Below are 23,617 nucleotides of genomic sequence, written 5' to 3'. Positions count from 1 at the left end.
CCGGGGAGAAAGGTGACGACAGCCCGTCGGGACCACAGCGGGACAGAGGTGCGGGAAGCAGCCGCTGCAAGCTGGACACTGGGAATTAAACCCATCAGCAGGATCATGGGCTTCTCCCGTAATGCCTCAGCACTGATGGCGAGAGGGAGGGAGACACCAACCCGCTGTTCCTTCTCTGAAAGGAGAAAGGTCGATTAAAAAAATAGACGTTGGCAGTCTGGCATGAATTACGATGCAGGCTACCATGCTGAAACAGCCCATATTTGCCACCATGCCTGACTACTTCATGGACATTGAATAACATGACCCCAAACGCACCGGGAGCCACTAGTGTTTGCAGAAATGATGGCAATTCATTCTGCAGTTCGTTCAGCCAGCTCTGAACACCGCTTTTGCTTCAGTTGAGAAAATACATTAATCTGCCCAATTTTTCTGTCTGCAGTTCAGATCAGACTATCTCCATTTACTAAATGTGATTGATAAATGAATTAATTGCACAGCATTCATTCCTGACACCGGTTCAGAACATGTAACCTGAAAATAAGTCACCAAGAACCGCTATATCTGGAATATAAATTATGGATGATACAGGAAATTTTCAAGCTTAGTTACCAGGGGAGGATTGAAAGGCTATTTAACCTTGTCCAGCTCCTTTCTTCCTCATCTTACACCCTAAGGAGTTGTAAGAGATTGCTAGAGTTGCACAGCCAAACATGAACGTCTGTCTGGATGGACATACTGCATCTGTCAGAAAATTATTCCCTGTTGTTGCTTCATGTTTTCCTGAACTGTGCTCTCATTTCATTTTTTTTTCCTTTTTAAAACAATAGCAAGTAGCCAGAGAACAACAATCAAAAAAGTTTTCCTTTTACTACTTAGCAAGGTAGCTTTTTCCCAGTGCATTGCTTGCTAAAAGAGAAAATTTGAAGAATTACAGAGTATATAATAGAAAAGATTGTCACCGGTGCAACGTTGCAGATGTTCCCAGCACAGCTTGTAGTAAACCCAGGCTCACAAGGAAGCCACCCGTGCTCCTTTACTAACTTGCACAGACACATGGGCCAGGGTGCAGCTGAGATATGCTCTGATTAACAGAAAATTGCTCTTCAAAGTCGATGAATCACTCGTCAGGAAACACACCACACATGCGGTTCCTGCAGAACAGGCGGACATTTACTAGCTGCTCAATAAGCTTTATTACAGTATCTTCTCCAAGTTTAATGCGTGCAATCAAAGCATCTATATAAAGTTCTGCAAATTTTAAGCACCTTCATAAAGCAATGTGATGACCTTCACCAAAAAGTTAATAAAGGCCAATAATAATGAAGTTTTACGTCAGTAAGGAGCAAATATTAACCATATGCAAACTACGCTCGTAAATCTGAACGGAGCAGGCAGTATCCAGAGCTTTGCATAGTCACTGGAGCAACTGGAACAAGAGACAGTGTCAAGAAAGACTCTAATTGCTCATCCTGCAAGACTAGCCATGGGGCAGACAGCGTCCGAGAGTAGGGAAAATAAGAGCGAACACATTCATAGACCCATCTTCAAAAATAAAGGGAAGTAGGTGCTGATTCAAATTCCACTTTATTGTTATGACTCCGACAGCTAAGTAAATGCCCTTTCCCAGGATTGGTTAAAACTCCTCTAACGGCACACAATTAGGAAGGGCATTTAACAAATCCGTGCTGCTCCCCACCCACCTCCAGCGGACTGACAGCTCCTTGCAGGTCCTCGCAAGCCATCCTGCTATGGGATGGCACCGTGACGGGTCAGGGGACACAGGCAGGTCTGTCACTTTACAGCTCTGCCTCTGTCCTCTCGCATGCTCCTGCAGAATAATTATTTTCCTCCCGAGCCTAGGAGATCGATCAATGGTCGATTGCTGGTTCACTGGTTTCTGAGCCTGGCAAAGTGCTCCCTTTTTTCTCCAGAACGATCATATGAAAATGTACAGCTAATCCCACAAGTCCCCTGCCAAAAAATGGTTTGACACATCACCATATTCACTGGCTGTCTACTACTACTTAGCAGAGCACCTCTACTCTAATTCTTCATACGTTTAATACACTTGCATCTAAAGGCAACATTTTGGCTCTGCCGCTCTTTGCTCCACACTGTTATTTCAGCAACGGAGCAACAAGACCTACCTCTCCTCTTCTGTAAATATTGATGAAAAAGAATGAAAAAATCCTACTGTGGTCATATAATTATTCCCTTCTTCTTCCTCCCCTCCTTCTTCCATGCTCCAAGGACACAGAAACTGGCCAGAGATGTTTGAGGCGGAGGCTGTTCACATTCAGCAAACTGCTGTGACCAGGGCTATGAAGCCCCCGGATTGCAGACCAGACCACGGGAGGGATACCTCTCAACAGCAGAAGCATTATCACAATCACCCCTTGAACTTCTCCGGAGACCTTGGATCACGTTTAACCTGCTTTATACCTGCACATTCCCAGTTACATCATGTAGGAAGAACGCAGCCAACCTCGCAGACTCACCGAGAATCATGCCAATGCCAAGCTGCTCTGTCCACATCAGAAGAGGACATTTCATGTGCATTTCTGTCCCTCCTGTGTGCTGTCACCTGCAGTCTGGTAAAGCCCAGTAGGCCAGGCGCTCCCAGGCAGCAGCCTAAAATGTTTGGGCAAGTAAGGCATTGCTGGTTGTCTAGGCAGGGGACTTCTTTCCTTCCTTGCACCAGAGCAAACATGGGCCCTGGAGGGACCCCAACCCCTCTCCTGAGTGCCTGTGCAGATCGGGGAAGAAACTGGAGCACCATTACAGGCGTCCTGCAGGCCAGAGCCCTCGCTTGTGGTTGCTGGTGTAAAGGGGAAGCACCTGTCTCTGGGCCAGGGCTAAGGGGGCGCATCCTTGCATTAGCTGCAAGATGGGGAGATGGCCATCCCTCCCCTTTTCTCCAGCCCTCCAGAAATCCTTGCATGTCTGTCCTTTCTCTGCAGAGAACCCGTCCCATTCTATCCCAGCCCATCCCATCCCGTAGCGCAGATTCCTGAAACAGTTTTCATTTCCATGCCCTTGATTGCAGCACTGCAGTTCAATCCTGGCAGCTTGCGCTCGTCTCAGGGGGTGAGGTGGCAAACCAGCAACCGGTCAAGCCCGGGTTTTAGACAACAGTTTTCCCAGCCTGCCTCTAAATCCAGCCCTTGCCCCATTTAAAGCCGAGCAAGAGGTGACGCTTCAGTCCCAGACCAGGGAGCAGTTCTTCCTGGGGCTACCCAGCCTGCAATCTCAGCATAACTCTGATTTTCCTTAGAGGTCTTCTGTGCTATTCTGGTCCTGTAATTACATCCCAGAATGAAGTTGCCTGTCAAGATGAAGTCTACTTTTCCGATGATGCTGATTTTGTCTTCTTTTCATATTGCAAAAATCATACTACAAATAGAATGAGAGAGATTCGGCCTTTTTTTTTTTTAGAACTTTTTTTTCCATCTAGGCTGGATAATTTTAACCTCCAAACTAGGTCAGCTCAGAGAGGGAGCATTTAATTTAATCTGTTACAGTGATTAACAAAGCTGTTATATTGTTAAAGATTAAATGCTGAGGGTTTACAGAAATATCAACCCCCTGGTGTAAATGATTCCTAGATGGTGCTAGCAAAAAGCTGCCAGGATGCAGAAGAATAAAAAAAAAGAGCCTGACAGATGCCTGTCAATCAGGAAGCTCCAACATTTCAGACATTTTCTCTCTCCTTGGGATCTGAAATGATGTTATCCCATTCACTACAAAATTCAGCACTCATAATCCTAATGCACAAGAACAGTGATAGGTCAAGGGTGAGGAAAGCCTTGCAGACTATACTATTAAATACAGCAGGTTGCATACCTTCCCTTGTTAAATTGCATCTTTTTAATTAATCAGAAAACATAGCCTCCAGTCCTTTAAGGTAAATAAAGGTGAGACCCAAACCCTCTTCTCCCCACTTCTCCTCGTATATTTTGTGCTACAGTCACACCTGCAGATACAACCTACAGGGTAAGTGGTTTGGGGATGTTTGCAAACAAATTACTGCACCTTTCTTTTGGTTATAGAGGAGTGAGCCTCAAATATGAGACCATCAGCTGGAGATGTTTAAGCAGGCTTGTGTGATACCACCTAGGATGTGCCACCAAAACCTCAGCTGGGTCGTCTGGCCACACGGAGAAGAAAAGCGGGGCTGGCTTGCCAGTGCCACCATGCAGCATGGGCCCGTTGGAAGAGCCCTGCTCAGCACTAAAGCCTGCTATAATTTTGTTTCAGCATCACTTCTTTTTGGTTGCACAGACCTTGCTCTTTGGTCTTTTTTCCTTTTTTTCTACTTAAAAAGAACTCCCATTTGCATCACCCAGAGTTCAAGGGACACAGCACCAAACACGGCAGCAGGTCCCGACAAGGCTGCGTGAACTCTGCAGCAGGCCCAGGTGCTGCAAGTCTGCAAGCCAGCGGAGAAGAGGATCTACACGAGCTGTGTTGCAATAATTTGCCACTTTCCTGTATTGTTGAACAACTCAGCAGAAGAAAGCAAAAGAGACTCCTCTCCCACCGTGCTGCAAACTCCCCGTTGCTCTGTGAGGGGCTGTGCTCGTCTCATGCCCTTAGCTTTGCCCTCGGTAGCACTGTCTAAATCTAAGTTATTTCATGGTCACTGTGCTTACTCTGAGCAACAAGCCTGGACCACTGACTTCCCAAATTGCGTTAGCTCAGGGGTGTGGTTGGCCCGAGCTGTCCTTTCAGCAATTTGTTTATTGTCTTTTTCAAGAGCCTATAAATACGCTTGAGATAGTGGAAGTACACATTCCCAGTGCATACACCTATTGTGAACCTCCTGCATTGAGTTATGGTAACAGAGAAGCATTTTATTACCCTTTTATTATCCTCGTTAAGAGTCTCAATAGAGGAAGTGAGCATTTCTATGAAAAACTTCACTGTTGCGCTTAAGTCAGAAAAACGCTCATTGCAGTAGGCTCCCATAGGTGCACGTCTGTGCCGCAGCCTCCACTGCGGTGAGTTATTTGCTGCCATGTCTTGCTTGATCTGTTGGCCCTCCACATTGCCTCGGCTTTTCGAAAATGCAGGAATAAGTGTGCTGAGAACAGCTGGGAGCTCAGTTCAGCCTCCTGCGAAATGCATGAGGCTCCCTCGACTTCAGCAGGAGACAGAGCTGACCTTTAAATCTCATGTTGCATCAGGCTTGGAACAAGGCCGAGCTCTTTCTGTACAATGATTTTCAGGTGTATTAATCATATATAACAACTTGCAGGGCCTTTGTGTTAGTTCATTGCCTTCTTATTTCCCCAAATGCCTGACAAATCACCTCCTCCACACCTGGCAGGGCCTGGAGTCCGGATGCATTTCAGGTGCCCACCCCACCTTCTCCAAGGGGCTGGCAGATGTTTATCACCTTGCATTTGAGGATTTCCCTGTCTTCATAGATATGTTCTGCAGAATCCTTGGCTCCTTTTAGAGCTGAAGCTAAGCCTCCTTCGTCTTGCATTTAATTAACTTTTATTTGCTTGACATTTCATTTTTATTATTTTTAAGTAGTCTGAGGTTCTTGGCATCAAAAGCACGTGTAACAACTGATAGACTATCTAGCTTCAGAAAGATTTTTTTTTTTTAATCACACTACTAGGAATATTTCTCTGACAAAAGAAAGAACCTGCAAAAATTCACCTTGATTACCGCAGTAAAATTGACAACATGCAAGGCAATAACAGGAGGAGGAAAAAGTACCTGCTGAGAACATGCAGGATAATAAATCAGACATGTTATGCTTCTGTTTTAGCTCCTCCAGGTGCTGGTAAGGGAGTGGAGTGACTGCAGAATATTTCTCCTAATGGAAATAAAACATTTATTTCCTGAATGTTTTAAAACCAGATTTTAGCCTGGTTCCCAAAGGGATCGAAGAGGAAGCAGCATCTGAACACCTCTGCCTGCTTATTTCCATGCTTCTCCGCCCGGTCCGCGGTTCCCAGTTTCGCCCTTGCCAAGGTCCTCGCCCAGCACCGGGAGCCGGGAGCGAGAGTGGCCGGGCACGCGGCCGAGCTCTCCAGGGAGGACGTGTCTCACCTGGAGCTCCCTCGGGAGGGAGATCCCCATCCCACGCACCCATCAAGCATGCATAATCTGACAGAAAAAAGGCCCCAAAAAACTTGAGTCACTTCACATGCTGGGCACTGTTGAGACACCAGCTTGATTAAATGCCCTCATGAGAGTCCAAAAAAAAAAAAAAAAAAAAAAAAGTGACAGCTCTTTTGCGCTTACGGGTAATCTCAACCCATAGTGTTCGCCTTCTCCGTTCTGAAGAACTCATAATTCAGCAAAGAGAGGAAACTTGGCACTTATTGAATATGAATTATTTTCGTAATGGCACAGTTGCTGTATTGATTACACTACTTCTTTTTAAATATTTTAACACAGTCCTTGGCTAATGGAGTATTTAATTAAAGAGAAATAAACATTAGTTTTCAATTTATGGGTAAGGAATGCCCTTACCAGTACGGGTGGCTGGATCAGATCCTCACCGTCTTTGCAGATTTATCGCTTGTAGCAGACACGAAGGATATAAATAACACTAGCTTTAGACTGGTGGCACCCACTCACTGTCTTCAGCACTACATAATATTCTGCTGAAAAATCAGTGCTCTCCAAAGCTAGTCCTGAATGCCAGGCAACTTTTCTCAATAGAAATTGAAAGTCACTGGGAGATGAGCAACCTTGGTACAGTTGTCAATATTTTTTTTCTCATTTTTTTTAGCCATCAGGCTACATAGATTGCTTGGACGGTACTAAAAATCAGCATTCTGCTTCCTGATAATAGAAAATAATGTTTAATAAACATTAGGTTTGCAAATCTCCATTTTTTAAAATTCATTTTTGCTTCCATTTCCTATAGACTGATGTGATCCAGGGTGACAAACTCAATTTGCAAATTCCAGCCCCCTCACAGAAAATTGATATTCCAGTCTCCACGGGGGTGAAAAAGGAATACAGCCAAATGCATTTCTGTAGACACATTTGCCAAATGGGCTCATGCTCTGAACACCCCCAATGAAAACAAATCAATAGGGTGCAATCAAGCCTTTCTGCAGCCAGAAAATACCTTTAGACCTCACCAAACCCAGAGTTTGGCAGTAAGACTGTACTTACAGCTGGTATTCGCAGTGTGACAAGGCTGACACCGGGAAGGGAACTGCCAAAGGAACGTCCAAGGTGGTTCTGATACCCCTGCATGGACCTAGGAAGGAAGCAACATTGAGAGCAGAGAGCTGGATAAGGGTCAAAGCAGAAACCTGTGCCTGCAATTCATATTAGGAGGGGGGGTGCAAAACTACAGCAGACACCGGCACAGATTTTGCTAAGAGTTATTGTGCCCCTTGAGTGTGCATCTGGAAATAGATGCCCCTCCACTGCCCAACCTCTTGTTATGCTCCGTGGTGCAAAAAGCACCTGCCACACACTTGGGAGTGGGTTTTCCTAGAGGACTTTTGCGTTCGTGTCCCCATACGGGACGTGGAGGGTCACTGCTGGCTCGTGGGAAGGGAGGGAAGGGGAAAGGGTCTCCACTAAGGCACTTTGCTTGTCTCCTTCAAGGAGCAGGGAAGGAAGTATAAGTTTGTTCCCCCCTGGGCTCCAAAACCAGCAGATTGCACAGCTCAGTCGCCCCGTGGATGGTCCCTGAAGGATGGGAGCAGGAACCTCTGCTACCCGGGCACTTTGGGAATGCCAGTTTCATGGTGTCATGGGAACGCTTTCAGGGCTGTCGCCTATCCCAGGACTCACATCGTGACATTTCTGCTTCCACCCGTAGGCCGTGGCTCTCGCCCAGCTGCCGGCAGCGTGGCCCAGGTGCCCGCAGGTAATTTGGAGGGCTGCGTCCGCCGTTCAAACGGTTCCTCCGCCTGCGCGGCGCCTTGCGATTGTCAACATTGATTTTCAGAGATTGCACCGCAGCATTAACGGGGATCTGATCTTTCTAAGGGATTTCTGCTGGCTGTTTTTCTTCTCCTTCTCTTTATTTCATTCTCCCCTCGAGCAGAGCAGTGGGAGAGAGCGCCTCAGCGCAGAAACGCTTTGTTTGGGTGCCAAATCCTCATCGCAGCAGGGTGCAGCCAGGAGGCGTGCATCCCTCTGCCAGAAAAGCTCTTTGCTTTTCAGTAGCTCTCAACCTCCAGCTACTTCACCTCCCTCTGCCAGCCAAAGGCAGAGAAGAATGACCTTATTCCCACCTCTGAGCACTTATTTCCCCTCCTGCATCTACGGGCTTTGCCTCCGCGGGATGTTTTCCAGCTCTCGGACACAAGGAAGCATTATTGCAGCCCAGGTCTCTCCTCACTGTCTGCACACAAGTGGCCTCCCATTTGCCACCCCAGCTCCAAGCAGAGCATTTAAAAGCAATAAGAAAGACGGTGCATGGAGGGAGAACAAGCCTGGTAAATACATGGTCGTTCTGCATCGGAGCGGCATGGGACTGGGCGAGGGGACAGGGCGTCCCCGGCTCTGCCCAGCCGGCACGCCACCCACCCTCCCCAGCTGATTAGGGATCCAGAAACAGAAGAGTTTTTTTTTTTTTTTTGCTACTTCTCTCAAGAGCCCTTGAGCTGCTCTCTGAGCAGCACTCGTACAAGAGCTGGCCACAGCAGCCATTCGATTTTTTTTTTTTTAACGCAATCAGCGGTTGAGGCAATTTTAGAAAAGGAATATAATTCTCATAAGAGCGATTTCTGCCTGGGTAAATGCTACTGCAAGGAGTGGCAGAAAGAAAACCGGGAAAAGCACCTTTGTCCTCCCAGGAGGGGCGAGAGCGTGAAACGTCGCACCCGTAGGCTGCACCCCAGGGCTCGTGACTGCTCCGGGATGGGAGCCGCGTGCACGGGGCGAGATAGCGACCCCGAGACATGCGAGATCCGTCTCATTTGCCAAACACCCCAAATGCTCCGTGTGTCCTTTAGCTCTCAATAGGAAAGCATGCTATTTGCCTTTCTTTCATGCCTGCCTTTATCGCTGTTTCTTTCCTGCTTTTCTTTCCCCAGCAAGGAAACGAAACCATCACATCGGCGTACCGGGGCAGAACGGGTCAGAGTGCTTTACCTCGTGCATGATGGACCATTTTCAGTGGTGCGGATTGCACCGATATCCTGGGGAGCGGCCGGGCTGCAGAGCGCATCAGGCTCCATCCCAAAGCGCTCCTCTCGGAAACGAGACTTGCACAGGGCAACGCGGCCCCATTTCTGCTCTCTAGTGACGCTTTCGTTCCTGCTTCGAGACAAAAGTGCTGCTCACTGTTTCACACCCCTCTGGGCGGTTTGCAGCATGCTGCCAGCTGAGGGTTGTGCAGAGCCGCTTCCCAATGGAAAGGGTCCTGGATGCTACAAATAAACAGGATTTTAGATGGTCAAATGCTTGAGGGGTGGGGGAGAATACATATGTGTGCATATATATATATTTATATAGAGAGAAAGAGAGAGTTATCTAGCTTTCTCATTCTCTCATATTATCTTTAATATGGCTCTACACACGCTGAGAGGCATGGAAAACCAGAGGAAAAAAAAGGGAACTGCAGGAAGAGCTGGGTGTGACAAGGCCAAGGCAAGAAGGGACCGCGCCACGCAGCGCACAAGAGAGAAGCAATAACAGGACCAGCGCGAAGCCCAGCCAGCACCTGCACGGGCTCCCCCCGACCCCGCGCGAACAGCCGTCGCCTGCGGAGCTGGAGACAGCACTGCGGCTTCCCGAAAGAGTTTAATCAAGCCGCTGCGGTTATTCCCCTGCAACAGCAAAGCAAGGAGAGCTTTAATCAACGCGTCCGCCAGGGAAGGAACAGGACAGGAAAGAAAAAGCGCCCTCGCTGAAGAGACGTTAATGCAAAACCTGAGCTGAACCCTGGCAGAGCAGTCGCGCTGCTGAGCCGTCCCGGCCGGTGTTTGCCCAGCCCAGGGCAAGGCTTAGCGCAGCCTCGGGGGCACTAGCCCGGCTCACCCAGGTCTGGCCGCTCTGCCGGGGCGTTGGGTGCCGGCCGGATCCTTCTTGCTCTTGCCAGTGACTCATGGAGCCCATAACTTAGTGCCTTTTTCCTTTGCTTTTCTAATGTGCCGGCTTTGCAAGAGAAAGACAAAAAGCAAGGGGAGAACGGGGGGGAATTTGGCCTCGGAGGAAGGCTGCTGTGCAATAGTCCCGTCCTGTTCCTTTTGCGAGTCCGTTCCTGTTGGTTCATGATTTGACAGCTTCTGGCTATTAGTAATCTCAAAAGGTATAAAAGGACAGAGCCCCTCCCCACCCCAAAATAGTGACTTGTAAAAAATCTGCATGAGGAGCCGAGATAATAAACCGCAGCATTTCAGGTATAGCTGCAATCTGCACTGTGCTGGAAGAGAGCTCTGCCAACAACAGTGATTCTCCTAATAAAGTTTTAGGATGATGCATTTGCAACGAAAATTTATTAAGCCACAGAAAAGCACTGAAATTGCTTAAATCACTGGGTCCTCAAACATCTGCATTTTCAAAGCTAATAGCTCTGTGAAACGGAGCACACTGCACCACACAGAAAACATCAGGTTCATAAAGTCCCAACAATGAAAACCAGTCTGGAATTCCCCTTTCCAAAAGGATTTGGAGATCACATCCAGCAGAAAAGCCGGAAATAATTAATTCTGAGGAGGTGTCTTTCCCCTTGAAATGCATGGGTTCCTTATCCCTGCATTTCCTCTGCTCCCACCCTTGCCTTGCACAGCCCCCTTTGGTAGGACATGATGTCAGAAACGCCCAGCAGACCATGGCTCTGGGGACCTGAGGGCACCCAGGTCTGGCTCATGCTTTGGCGTACTGGTCCTAGCTCCTTCCCCAGGCCAGCCGTGGAGATCTGACCTCCCAGACCCCGTGCTTACCAGATACACTCCCAACGCCAAGTCCAGGAAAGATCTGTTTTTCACTTCAGTCCTTTCCTTACCACTCCAGGGGCCAAGGGAGCTGGCTTCTTATGCCAGGTTTGCACTGGGGTCTGCCAAGCTATACTGGTGGTGGAATTTTTTAAAATTATATTTATTTATGTACGCCACATTTCTCTGCTGGCAAAATACATAGTAGACATGACGCTTGCCAGCATAAATTGCATTTGCCAATTAAGCTTATTTTGCTCACTAAACCAGCTTTGAAGCTGTGTTTGTGTTTTGCTACCCTGCCAAATTGGCCAGCACAGCCCATGCCTGGATTCCCAGGTGCCTGCTCCGCTCCGGCGTGGAAGGGGCATGAGCCTCTGGGGCAGCCCAGGAGCCTGCGGAGGTCCTGCCTCTGACACGGCTCCCAGCCTGCCCTGCGCACGGCGAGGAGGGGCAACTCACCCCAAACGGGGCCTTTTGAGAGAGAGCATTTCACAGTGCGCGTTTCATCTTGGGGTTTTCAGCAGCTAAGAGCTGCCCTTTCCTTCTTGCCGTTTTGAGAACTGAAGTGTTACCCAGCAAAAACAAACATGACTCTGTGTTAATACAGTCTAAAATGCATTATCTTTTTAAGGCTAGCTTCAAAGTGAAGACGTATTTAAGTTATACCAGCAAGGAGAGTTTTAATCAATGCTGAATGGTTCTGTTTCTCTGCTGAACCCTTGATTAATGAGCCTGAAATACCATTTACTTTCTAACTACAGCCAAACACCTAAATATGTTAAACAGCCTTTTGATTCCCTCCAGCTTTCTGAGGGCACGTGAAACTTCAATTGAATGCAATTTGTACCGTCAGCAACTAGAGTGATTCTGCAGTTGTGACTGGGAGCATGACATTTCTCTTAACCATAATGAGGTGATGCTGAATTATAGAACTCTTTATACCATTTTAATATCGTGCTCCTTCAGGTGTTATGAATGAAGCTGGAGGAACAATAAGGCAGTTAAGCTATATATCTGCCCAGGTTAAAAGGCAGTAGTGTTTCCAAGAAATTTGTACCTGGATAAGCTTAATAACAATTAAAGCCACAGACGACTCTCCTTGGCCCTGGGTGGCACCCCACCACCAGCAGTGAAGAGGGTGCCTTCGGAGAGACTTGCTAAAAATTCTCCAATTGATCTCAGCTATCAGTGAGAGCAAAACGAGCACATGGGAGACAACTGGCGGCACTCAGGTCTAGCAATGCCATGTTCGCATAGACAGCAGCCATGGTACTTTGCTGACAAATTTTGGATCCAATGTTTTCCTGAAGCAGTAGGATGAATCCTTACTAAACCCCCCCAGACAGGCCTTCCCACCTGGGTCCCCACGGTATGCCCAGAGGAAGGAGCGGTGTGAACCTCGCTAGAGGACCCTCCTGACCAGCACAGGACAGCCAGCTGTCTCCCAACACCTCCGTATTTTCAGCAGAGAGCTCCCAGATGCTCCTCCAGGTTTGTAATCACACCAGGCTAGTCTGGCACAAGGTGGAGTTTTGCTTGGTGAGACCTGACAGCTTTGACTTCAGTGAGCAATTTTTGGCTGTTTGGGCTCTGGAGACGCGCAGCCTGGAGAAGCTCAGCAGGAAAGCCAGGAGACACCCCAGGCCCAAGTGCAAGAGCTCCTGGCAACCTCCTATCCCATCTGTCAGCCACGCAACTCCCGCTTCCCTGACCCCAGAATAGCAGTAGGATGCAGCGTTCCAAGTCCACACATGCCAAAAATCAAAAGAATTGTATTTTGACAGGAGACAGAGACACATTCCAGGATTGAACTACACCTAACCAGTGGCCAGGCCTGTTGCTGTTTCCCAGGCCACGGGGACAATTTCATGCTCAATGTACTAGGAAAGAAGACATGGACTGGGCAGCCTAGCATAAATCTGGACTACAGCAAGCTATTCATTTTTTTCCACCTGTGGAGCTCTCCTTCAGGTTGCACTAATCCAACACATTCTTGATAAAACAAGAAAACACTCAGAGCTGCCACGATGGCTGGCTGCAGCTGCTGGCAGGGCTTTGCCCTCCAGCATCCACATCGACCTCTCGTCCATGAGCACGGCACATGCTGCACATTGAACACACACACACACACGCACACGCACATGCACACACATGTAAACACCCGATGGGGCCATTTTCAAACTTGGTGTCAAGATGGATATTTGTGCTGTCTTCTTACCTAGAGGAGCTTGCAAGTATTCGTGATAAAGTATGAATGAAAAACCACTAAATATTTCAATCAATCAACTCAGTCACCATATGAAATAGAAGTAATTTTCCCCTTTCAGGGCCACATGGATGGGTGCACACTTGCTGCTTGATGTAGCAGCGATCATCCATTTAGGCTGCTTTTGCTTAATAGCTGAAATCCAACTCTGCAACTTCCTGTGTTTAGAGAAGAAATTGATATGCATTTTTTAAACCTTGAAATTGAAAGAAGCTGGCAATATTCACAAAGTGAGGAAGAAAGGAGCAGAGCATTAAGTGCAACACACAGCCCAGGGGAATTCAAAGTGAATTTAAGGGGGATTTCCATTTTCCTTGCTCTTTCCGTATCCCCCTAGGGCACTCGATACCCCACCCTAGTTTGGGGAGAAGTCACCTCTGTTTTCTCCTGCAGCTTTACAGTGAGCGGGGTTCTCCCCTGAGCTGCAGAGCACAGGGAGAAGATGCTGGCAGTTTGGACCACCGTGAGGCAGGTAACAGCTTGCATTCGCTACTCCATGTGTGCTCCTTTATACCTATGGATGCTTATATCACCACATGTTGCCCTTTTCTTTGGCCCACTTAAAAATCCCTCTTTGAAGGTCTCAAAGGCCCTTCCTAAATCTTTGTGTTGTCTACGTGGCCGCTATCTTACCCCCTATCCAGATAGTTGAAACTGGTGTTGAACAGCATGGTACCGAGAGCAGAACCTCGAAGTCCTGGCTCCAAATCTTTGAACCAATGAACAAAACCAACCAATGAACAAAACCAGATATTTAATCCAGTCTTTGTTTTCCATTTCCTCCTGAATTTTTGATACGTGTCTTTCACCCCGTGGGCTCTTCGTTTCTCCGGCACTCCCTTGCGAGGAAGACGAACCGGGAAAGGCAGCTCTGGATGGCTGTGCAGTGGGAAGGTGCTCCATGAGCATTGCTCCGCACCACCCCGGATATTTTCTTCAATAAGGATAGAGGAGCTGCTTCCTTAGCTTTTTTGCTTCTCTTATCTGCCTTGTTTTAATCTGCGCATGTGTTTTCTAATATTTACCACGTGCACAAAACAAACAGTGTCAGCAGTCCTTTGAGAGCTTCGATCTTTCAGTTAATCTAACTTGATTTTTTTTTTCTCATCTGCCTTCCTACTCCCTTCCCTTGCTATATAAAAGAGCAAGCGAGCAAGAACCCACTGCCCATTAAGTGATCTTGCTGGGAAAGAACCTGAAAATAGACCACTCATCTAAGTGCAAACTACAGGAGACTTCATTTTTTCCATCAACTTTCAGGCAAATGAAGTTCCATTCTTAATAGTAAACATTAACTATTAAACCCATAGCTAAGCAATAAACGAGACATGGAAAGCAGAGATAAGAGGAAAAATGTGGTTTAAGATGGGAGACAAAAAACATAAAATATCTACTAACTTTGGGCTGATTTCAGAGCTGCTGTGTAAAGTGAAGCCCTCTCGGCCTGATTCCCTTCGTAGCTCTGCTGACACCCCGTATCAGTCATGTAATGGTGCAGAAATAGCTGATGTCCCTTTTCCCCCATGCGAGTCAGTGACTTGCACATTTAACTGAGTATTCCCTGCTGGAAAGGTCAATGGGGAAAATGAATAGCTTGTCTAGGGAGAGTGCTTCACTTTCATCTCAGAAACATGCATCAGACTTTGTTTTATTTGCCAGGATGGTAAAAAAATTCCATTGCAGAATCACAGCTGCTGACAGCTGGAAACGAGCTTACACAGCCATAGGCAATTAGTAATCTTATATTCATTACCAGGTTCATGATCTGTCACATGCTCCTTTTCCTTAAAATTCTCTATCTTTATTAGTTGATTTGAGTGCAGATGAAAAATGCAATGAAAGTAAAACACCATTTCAAGGAAGAAAATTTGTCTGCATTTAGAACGACCAAAAACTGGATTTTAGACTCCATTTAGAAGAGCGTTGCGCACAGAAATTTATCTACACAAAATGTGCACAAGCTTTTATTATCTTCCTTTGCTGAGAAGAGGAAGAATGAGGATGTCATGGGATATATTAGGATGTCATGGAATATATTATGATTGTGTTCACCTAGAGCTCATGTATGTCGTATCATCATTATTTTGGATGTACAGTATTATAATTTAGAATATAATAATAATTTAGATTGAAAAATACTTCTGGAGTTCCCTAGTCCAACGTCCGCTAAAAGCAGGGTCAAATTTGATGTGAGGCCATTTTGCTCAGGGTCGCGTGCTTAGAATGTTTCCATTGCAAACCAGGTCTTGGACTGTATTCAGACAACCATTTACAATTTTCAGATCTGACAAATGTGCTACCGAGTCCAAGGAGATTTTCCACTTCATTACTATGTTCTTAGCAAGCTTTCATATAGATTGAATAATAAAGCAGGAAGAAATACACAACCATCACTGACTGAGACGTTTTTTGCAGAGGTGAGAAAAAAAACATGGCTTAGTTTTCAAGGGAGATGAGAACTCTCTGAAACTTGTCTCGTCGCAGAGCTTTTGGAAAGCAAGCCAAAAGAGACTGCCCATTTCTTTATGTGCTTCTTTATCCACGTCTCCAAAAGTCAGTTTTCCCTCTTAGGTTTTGCTACAGTCCCGTCTCCCTCCGACGGCAGCCAGACTTGCAGTCCACAAGGAACGAGGGACTAAGCAAACATTTTAGATCTTTTCACTGAGTAAATCTCACCACTAGTGGTGCGCACAGACTTCCTTGTGCAAGAGAAGCTGCAGAGAAACGGCTGTGAACATTAACTCCTCCAGCTGCCCACGAGCTGCTGGGCATTTCCACCACGGCACAGGACGAGGCTCACTGCTATATGCTGAATAACACTTAGAGGGACATGCAGCCCCCTTGCAATAGCCCATGTCCGAAGGAAGGGCCAGCGCGATGACCACTGTGCTTGTAATGGTCTTAACCAAAACACACGGCAATGCAATAAAATGAAGACACCAGAGTAGCAAAGCACAGCTTAAATTCAGCTTCATTGAAAAAAATCACCTGCAATTTTACTTAAAAGACTTCGAAACCACCAAGCACCTTGACTGTTAGAGAAATACGGACCCCAGATCTTAAAAGTTCACAGATGGAAAACTCAGGCATGTCCTTGCTAGGTAATTTGCCCCGAATTCTACTGCCCAGCCAAAACTGCAGCCACATTTCCAGACGAAGAGCAACTGCATAGAGGTCTAGACCTTTGGCAGTGAGCCCTGGCTTCCCAGGTGTGCCGTCACAGGCAGCAGCAGTATACCTGTATTTGGAGTCATTGTTTGTAAGGAAAAAGGCATGCCATGCAACCATATTAATTAGAGAACATAAAAACTGACATACTGATGCACAGGAAATGAACCAAAAGGAATCCCAAACTCATCTCCTCTGCTACTTGTTGCTGAAGACGTTTTAGCATATTGTTCTTCAATACAATCCAAATTATCTGCTGGTAGAACAATTATCTAACTAAAAGATTTAACCGTGATTAAAGACTAAACAATCTGCTGAACAAACACCTACTGAACCTCATTTGAACTGAATTTCAATTCCCTGCACGTCTGCTCCCTTACCTACTGATTTCTCTAGTAATCAGGTGAGCAGGGGGTTGGGCAGCACCTCTTGCCCTCTCACGCACAATTTACAATTCATCCCAAAACTACTAGCAGGATAGCAGCATCTACTGCACAGATTTCTTTGGCGTGCCCCTGTTCCTACAAATAGCTCATACCGCGTTTTGGGTTCTCATCTGGACGCAGTTGCTTAGCCTAGCTTGCTTCAAGCTCATTCCAGCTCTTCCTTTACCGGCCACGTTCACAACTAGCATGCAAGTGCTCTGTCTTGGTGGGAAAGCAAAAGAGAGCAAGGACGAAACACACATTTTCTGTACTTCGTATTCAGAAAGTGGCCAAACTGTTCGATATACTGCTTAGTGGATCAAAAACTATTAGAAGATACTCACTCCTTATTAGTACAAACACAATAGGCTATCATTACCCTTATGTTAATACACTTATTCAAACAGGTCACATTTGCAATAGCTGCAGGTATGTATCGTATACGCAAAACTCACACTTAATTTCTTCTTATTATTTGATTACCAATAAACAGATTGTAAGGTAAAACTCATGTAAGAAATAGGTCACTATTATACACCAGTGAAAGATACACCTGAACTGTGTGCGTGCTGTACTAACTGCCTAGACGTAATGATGAGTATTACTACAGAAGTAGCAATTTTTCTAGCCCCACTTAATTCCTTGAGTACAACAACACTTATACTAGCTCCATTAGCTCTGTACGAAGGACATGTGCCAGAAGGTATTTTGCACTTTACAATGGAGAAAATTTATTCAAATAAATTATGGAGTGTCGATGAGCTGACAACAGGAACTACTAGCTCAGATTTTTTTAGCCAGGTGGTCTCAAAGACCTTTTTGCGTTCCTACTAAGGTGTGAAGAAGCAATCGGTTTAACTCCACCTTTGGTAAAGTCATGCAGCAACTTTTTGCTAGTTTATTTAAAATTTACTTTACTGTATTTGTAAATTATTTGATGAAAAAATCCTAAAGTGTGTTGTTAACTAAGAAAGAGAAACTTCTAAAAATATATGAATGCATTTATATAAAGTTATATATAATTTTGCAGAAATGAAATGAGGAAACTTCAAGCTCTCAATTTTTTCCTTTTGTTCATGACGGTGTGTAGAAGTCATAAGGGCCAAAATACTCCCCACCAAGGCAGATGATGGTGATGAAAATCTCCCAGGCTTCTTACTACTGAGGTAGCTCAGTTACGGTTGCTCTGCACTTAAAACTTGGACCAGCTAGAAAAACACAGAAAGCTTCTTCCAAAGTTCAAGACCTTGTGCTAAGGGACTGTCGGCATGGGGATGTATTTTCCCACGGTCCAAGAAAAATCTGAAAACCTTCTTAGAGCTGCCATCATAAAACACAGCCCTCTGAGTTAGCTCCAGATATTCCCTGTTAGGCGCCTAAGCACCAACTGCTCCCACAGAGCCCATGCATCAAGGCTTACAATTGCAATTATCTACCCTGTGTGAGGTAGCTAATGTCAAAAACATTTGCTCCTATCTCCACTTAAAAACCTTTCAAATGATAAAGCTGAGCAGGCAGGGCAAGTGCAGACACACTCAGACACCTATTCAAGCAGGTTGTAGCTGGGAACTAACATTATACTCAAACAGATACAGTATGGGAGTCCCAGTCGCTTTTCAAAAGCTGATTGCTGCCAGCAGCCATGCGGCATGTCTTCCGTAACAGGTCGTTTCACAGAGCCGTCATGAGAAATTTAAATGGAAACTAATTCAGAGCGCGACAGAACTGGAATTGTTCCCACTGAAAGATCGGTAAATCAGAGGGAGCTGGTGTTTGCAAGAGCAGAGATCCCTAGCTATTTCCTCTGCTGTTTGGAACAGGAGATTTAAGGAGAGATGCTGAGCGTTGCCCTAAGAGCCGCGTGGCCCAGGCAAAGCAGTGATGCCCCGAGACCCTCAGAAAGAGGCCCACACTGCACCAAGCCCCCGTTAAAGCTAAAACAATGAAAGAAAGTCATGCAAAGCTGCTGTGGGGCTGCTTTTCCCATCGAAGGCTGAAGCCTCGTACCCGTCCCAGTTAGGAGACTTCCTGGCAGCCAGCACCTTCAATACCCAAGTTCAGGAGGTGCTGCAGAGCTCTGCAGAGCCCTTTGGAAAGGCCCAGCACTTCTCAGTAGGCAATTTCTGCATGACCCACCAGCCTGCCCTGCCAAAGTCTGAGGCAGAAGACAGTTTTATAACCCTGAGTAAGAAACAGGGTCCCAATGAGTGACAGCACAAGGAGATGGGACCTCGTGCTCTTCCTCACCGTGCACCGGCCTTGCCCAGGTAGGCAGGCATGGCTGACCTTCCAGTGGACAACAGGCAAGTGAACCTATCAACTTGTCCACAACAAATGCTTTAAAGCATTAAATTAAGATTTTTACGGCAGTAAAACGTCAATATGCTAACAGGTACTGACAGCTTTCCACATGACTAAACAACATGTTCACATTCCCCAAAATGTCAATGTCTCGTGGCAACACCTGCCAGACTTGCAAAACACATTTGGTTTATCCACTTGGGACTCACAGAGACACCCGTCACCGTGCTCTCCATTACCTGCCACCATGTACGGTCCAGTTTGGGAAGACCCCAGGAATGAGCAGGGTGGATAATCCACAGCTGAGCACAGCATGAAATAGAAACGCAGCCTGGACTTACAGCAGCTACTGAGCCAACTCTGAAGCATTTTAGAAAATGATCAAGTGCACACACCAACAGAAGGTCATTCCATGGGTACATCAGCTGAAGACAGGGAAGATTAAACTGACAGTCTATATTCTGATTTATTACATAAAAATGGCAGGCTCTTTATTCATCCAGCTTGATAAACAACTAATCTACTTGACTTTTTAATTAAATTGTGAAGACTATTTATTATATGACCATAAAGTGTTTGTACAACTAGTTGTGCTATGGAGAGATTTGAGAGCAAAGGCCAAATAAAATAAAAATTGATAAAAATGTATGTTTTTCTCCACAAAATCAATAGTAATGCAGGCATGCTAGCATCACAATTCTGTTTTGGAAAGATTAATCATCTCACAAGAATAATTTTTAAAAATTGGGCTGATTCCTCCCATTTTCCTATAGCCACCTTCCTTTGGAGAACCAATAGCACAGTGTTGGAGAACCAATAGCACCAAGAGCACGGCTTTGAAAAACACCCAGTTTTGTGCATATCAGGCAAGTGATTGGGAATATATACTTAAACGAAATCACCTATGAACTTGTTAACAAAGGTGAAGCATACTGTGACTACCTCCTACATATTCACATTCAGCAATAAAAGTAACCTGCAATATCTATTTCACCACATACAAATTCAATGCCAAGTAACAAAAATCAATACAAAGTAATAAAAATCTGTACGTAACGGAAGGGGCTCTATAGGCACAATTATGGATTAGATTTTGTATCGCTGGTATAATTAGGAGAGTTTTATGCCAGCTGCACCTGCAAAGGAAAACTGCAGGTTAACACTAAGCCTTGAACTGAGAATAGCTTCCAGAGTTTACTCTTCCGTATGATGGATGTACAGATTTGTTTAGGTAGATATCCCAGAACAGTGAAGAGAAATGTAGGCATTAAAATATTTAAGTTCCATAAAGAAAAGAAGAAAGAGAGCAACACAGCGCTGTCTGGAAATGCCTTGCTTTCCTTCAGCACATCCTCACACCTATGCTGCAGGGGTCTTCCCCCCAAGGTCCGCACCTTGACAAATACGACAGGTTAAATATGATATCTTATTCATGTGCACAAGCAAACAGAAAGAGCCAGGGACAACCAGAGCAGCAGCGCTTTGCACCAAGGGCTCACCTTCCCCCTTGCACTCGCAGCGAGCCATGCTGTCCACCAAACACAGCCAGCAGATTGCAGCGTGTATTCTGCAAATAGAGGGAAAGCCATGTGTGATTATGGCCTTGATGTGCTGCACCGATTTTATGGATTCCCACCCGATCTAGGCTGCTGCAGAGGAGACCCAGCCAGGCCCAAGCCCCCTGCCCCAGGAGTGCCTCTGCGAGGAGCGTTGGAGGTGTGAAGGGTGGGTAGTGGGACGCAGCACCCTACGTACAGGCGAGGGAAGAAGTACATTTGCCAGCCAAACCGGCCTCGGAGACAGGCGGAGGATGTTGCCGGCAGCTCCGAGACGGCTGCACAGTAAGGCAGATACACAGATAGAAGCAGTCAGAGGAATGTTAATTTGCCAGCAGGCAGAGGCAAAGCCTGCTGCAGGGGAGACAGTGATTTTCTCCGCATGAAAAAGAGGGTCTGAAGCGTATAAGTGTCTAGAACGCACCTTAGCTCTGAGTGCACAGCATCTCAGATGTGCAACCCGTGTCAAATCATTGCCGAGAGCCTCTGGGCTCATTATAGCACAGGCCTGGGTGCTGGGCACACGTCTGTCCCCCTGGGCCCAGGAGCTGTGCGCAGACAGAGACAACTCAAACCACACTGGATTAAGCCAGTGGTGCTTGGCACCAACGATCTCCAGGGAGGTGCTCTGAGCTTCACCCGGGAGGTATAAGCTCAGGCATTAATCTCGTCTGTGCAGCACAGACCAGTGCAGCCTGCTCCTGCAGGAAGGTACTTTCTTTCCTCCACGGCTCTGGCTGCTCTCACGGAGGAGCACAAGGGGCTGGATGACACCTGCCACAAGACTCAGAAAACCCAGACCTACTGTCTCTCCAAGTTCTCATTGCAATGCAGAAATTTACATTTGCAAACTGCAATGTATTACAACATGAGAATGCACTGACTTTTGCAAAGAAGAAAAAGCACCGACCTAAAAAGTGATGCTGTAACTTCCCCAGCTTCACTAATGTTTGCGATTCCTCTGGCGCAACCTGGTGAGACGGAGAAGATTTTGCATTATGCAGGCCATATGCTTTCACTGATACCTGAAATTGATGTTCCCCTAAATATTTTGAAGATGCTTCTACATCTACGATTGCATGATTTTGTATCCTCCTCCTCCTTACAAACGTAACTGTGCCAACTAAGTTTAAAAGCTGGACTGGTGAGGCTTAAAAATATTTTGATTGAAAAAACTCAGGAAAATGCCTTGCTTTAAATATATTTTCCTGGTCCACGCAAATAGAGCCAAAGGTGACTCCATTGCGGTGTATTTCAGCCGAGCTCCGGACAAGTGGGCTGCCGATACAATTGGAGCTCCTTGAGATGATGCCGTTCCCGATATAACATGGCTTTTTTTCCTCCTAGCCCCTGTTCTGCACTCCTTACATGTGCCCAGTCACGTCTGCAGACACACAAAGTCTCACGGAGGGATTTTTCAGTGTGTGGCTTGCAGAATCTGCCCTGTACTACCTGCAAGTGATGTTTACAAGGACATGTGCAAGCCAGGACTCTGCAGGGAAAGGGGGTGCAGAAAGCCGAGACTCCCAGCAGGCCAATTGGCAAAACTACTAGGAGCGGTCATGCATCTCGACAAAAGGTCTGTAAAACATTTCACTTTCAATGAATTAGCACTTTCAAAGGACAAAGTGCTTCGTCAGAATATTCCCCTTTAGCTCTAACCTGAAGATGCATAATGAGTTTGATTTGCAGTAAAAGCCTCAGCAAGAAGTGCTGAGCTAGCCACACTGCGTGCCTAGAAGGTTATATGAAAGATTTGTACAAACACCATCAAAGATGAAATGAAGTGTTAACTTCTGGATTATAACTAATGCCTCTGGAAATAATCGCTTTTTCAATCAGCAAAACAAGATCAGTTACATCAACCTTGAAAGAAACACTAACAGCTCTTCTCCAGTCTTTGCATACAGAGACAGTGAGGTTTAGCACCAACAGACTTCAGCATCTGCTTTCTCACTCCATTTTCACCATAAAACAGGAAAAAATTCCTCAGATCCTTTTACTCTTTTTCTACATGGAATGAAAGAATTTGGGCACTAATTGGCTTCTCCTGCAGATTTGTCTATCTCAGGCTTTGCTTCCTGGATTTCAGCAAAGTTGCGCTGTTCATGAAAGCGGGAAAGCACGCGGGCCCGTGGTTTCTTCCTAGAGGGCTGCCGATTCTTACAGAACAGAATCCACAGCGTCTGCTGAAGCTGAGCCCTGGTTTGAGACACACTTTAAATTTTTCCGGTTTTCACCAACTCACGCACCACGAGGTATCTCCAGTCAGACAACCAGCACAGGTTTTGAACCCTCTGTGCCCCAAGAAACCTCGCAGGTGAGGGACTCTGAGTGCTTTCAGTGTGTGCTGCAGAGCAGGGTTTTTTCCCCCATCATTACTTTGTGAGCAATTCTATGCCTTTCCCTGCTGCACAAGATGCCTATGCAAGGAGATGCTTCACTGTGATGCCAGGCTCAGCGTGGCCATTCCTGGTCTCTCTGGACACCTCCGCTCACAGAGCAAGCGCTCGAGACAGGAGTAGCTCTTCTTTAAGGAAAAAAAAAAACGGCATTGGAGGGGCCACGTATGGCTGTGGTGGAGCAGCCTCATGGACACCAAATGGCTGACCACCGGTTGCTGGATGTAGCTCCATCTGGATGTGAGCACAAAAACAGCACAGTGAGCAGGAAAGGCAGGGATGTTCAACCACCTCCTGTCTCCAAGTCAGGAGAGGATTGGGGATTTTTCCAAAGGGAAATTCAAAACAAATGAAATAAATAGAAAAGGTGGTTCAGATTCCCCCTGTCAGGAAAGAGCTGCAGGAACATCAGAGCTTCTGGCAAAGCCGAGTCCCTGCCCTCCCAGAGCCCCACAAGTACAGCTCTCGCTGGAGCCAAAGGGAAAGTTTGTTCCACAGGGTCAAGACTAGAGAAGAGCAATGCGCTAAGGAATGAACTTTACTGATGTTTATAAGTGTATACTTAATATTTCTGAAAGACTCATTCTGGGAGCTCTCGGAGGGTAGCAACATCAGACAGAAG

General features: G+C 46.3%; 1 protein-coding gene across 1 annotated transcript in view; it reads right to left on the bottom strand.

Moving 5' to 3' along the window:
- The window catches only part of LOC138068710 (uncharacterized), a 58,712-nt gene that overhangs the window by 22,117 nt on the left and 12,978 nt on the right, over positions 1-23,617 (bottom strand). The window contains exons 4-5 of the mRNA XM_068956775.1: positions 9,091-9,368; positions 7,150-7,237 (exon numbers count right to left, since the gene is read on the bottom strand). Of these exons, the coding sequence (XP_068812876.1) occupies positions 7,150-7,237; positions 9,091-9,099 (97 nt within the window). The 5' untranslated portion in view covers positions 9,100-9,368. The remainder of the gene's footprint in view (positions 1-7,149; positions 7,238-9,090; positions 9,369-23,617) is intronic.

This window comes from Struthio camelus, chromosome 11, assembly GCF_040807025.1.
Source record: "Struthio camelus isolate bStrCam1 chromosome 11, bStrCam1.hap1, whole genome shotgun sequence".
NCBI classification, from domain to species: domain Eukaryota; kingdom Metazoa; phylum Chordata; class Aves; order Struthioniformes; family Struthionidae; genus Struthio; species Struthio camelus.
This window is presented reverse-complemented; position numbering and strand designations above follow the sequence as displayed.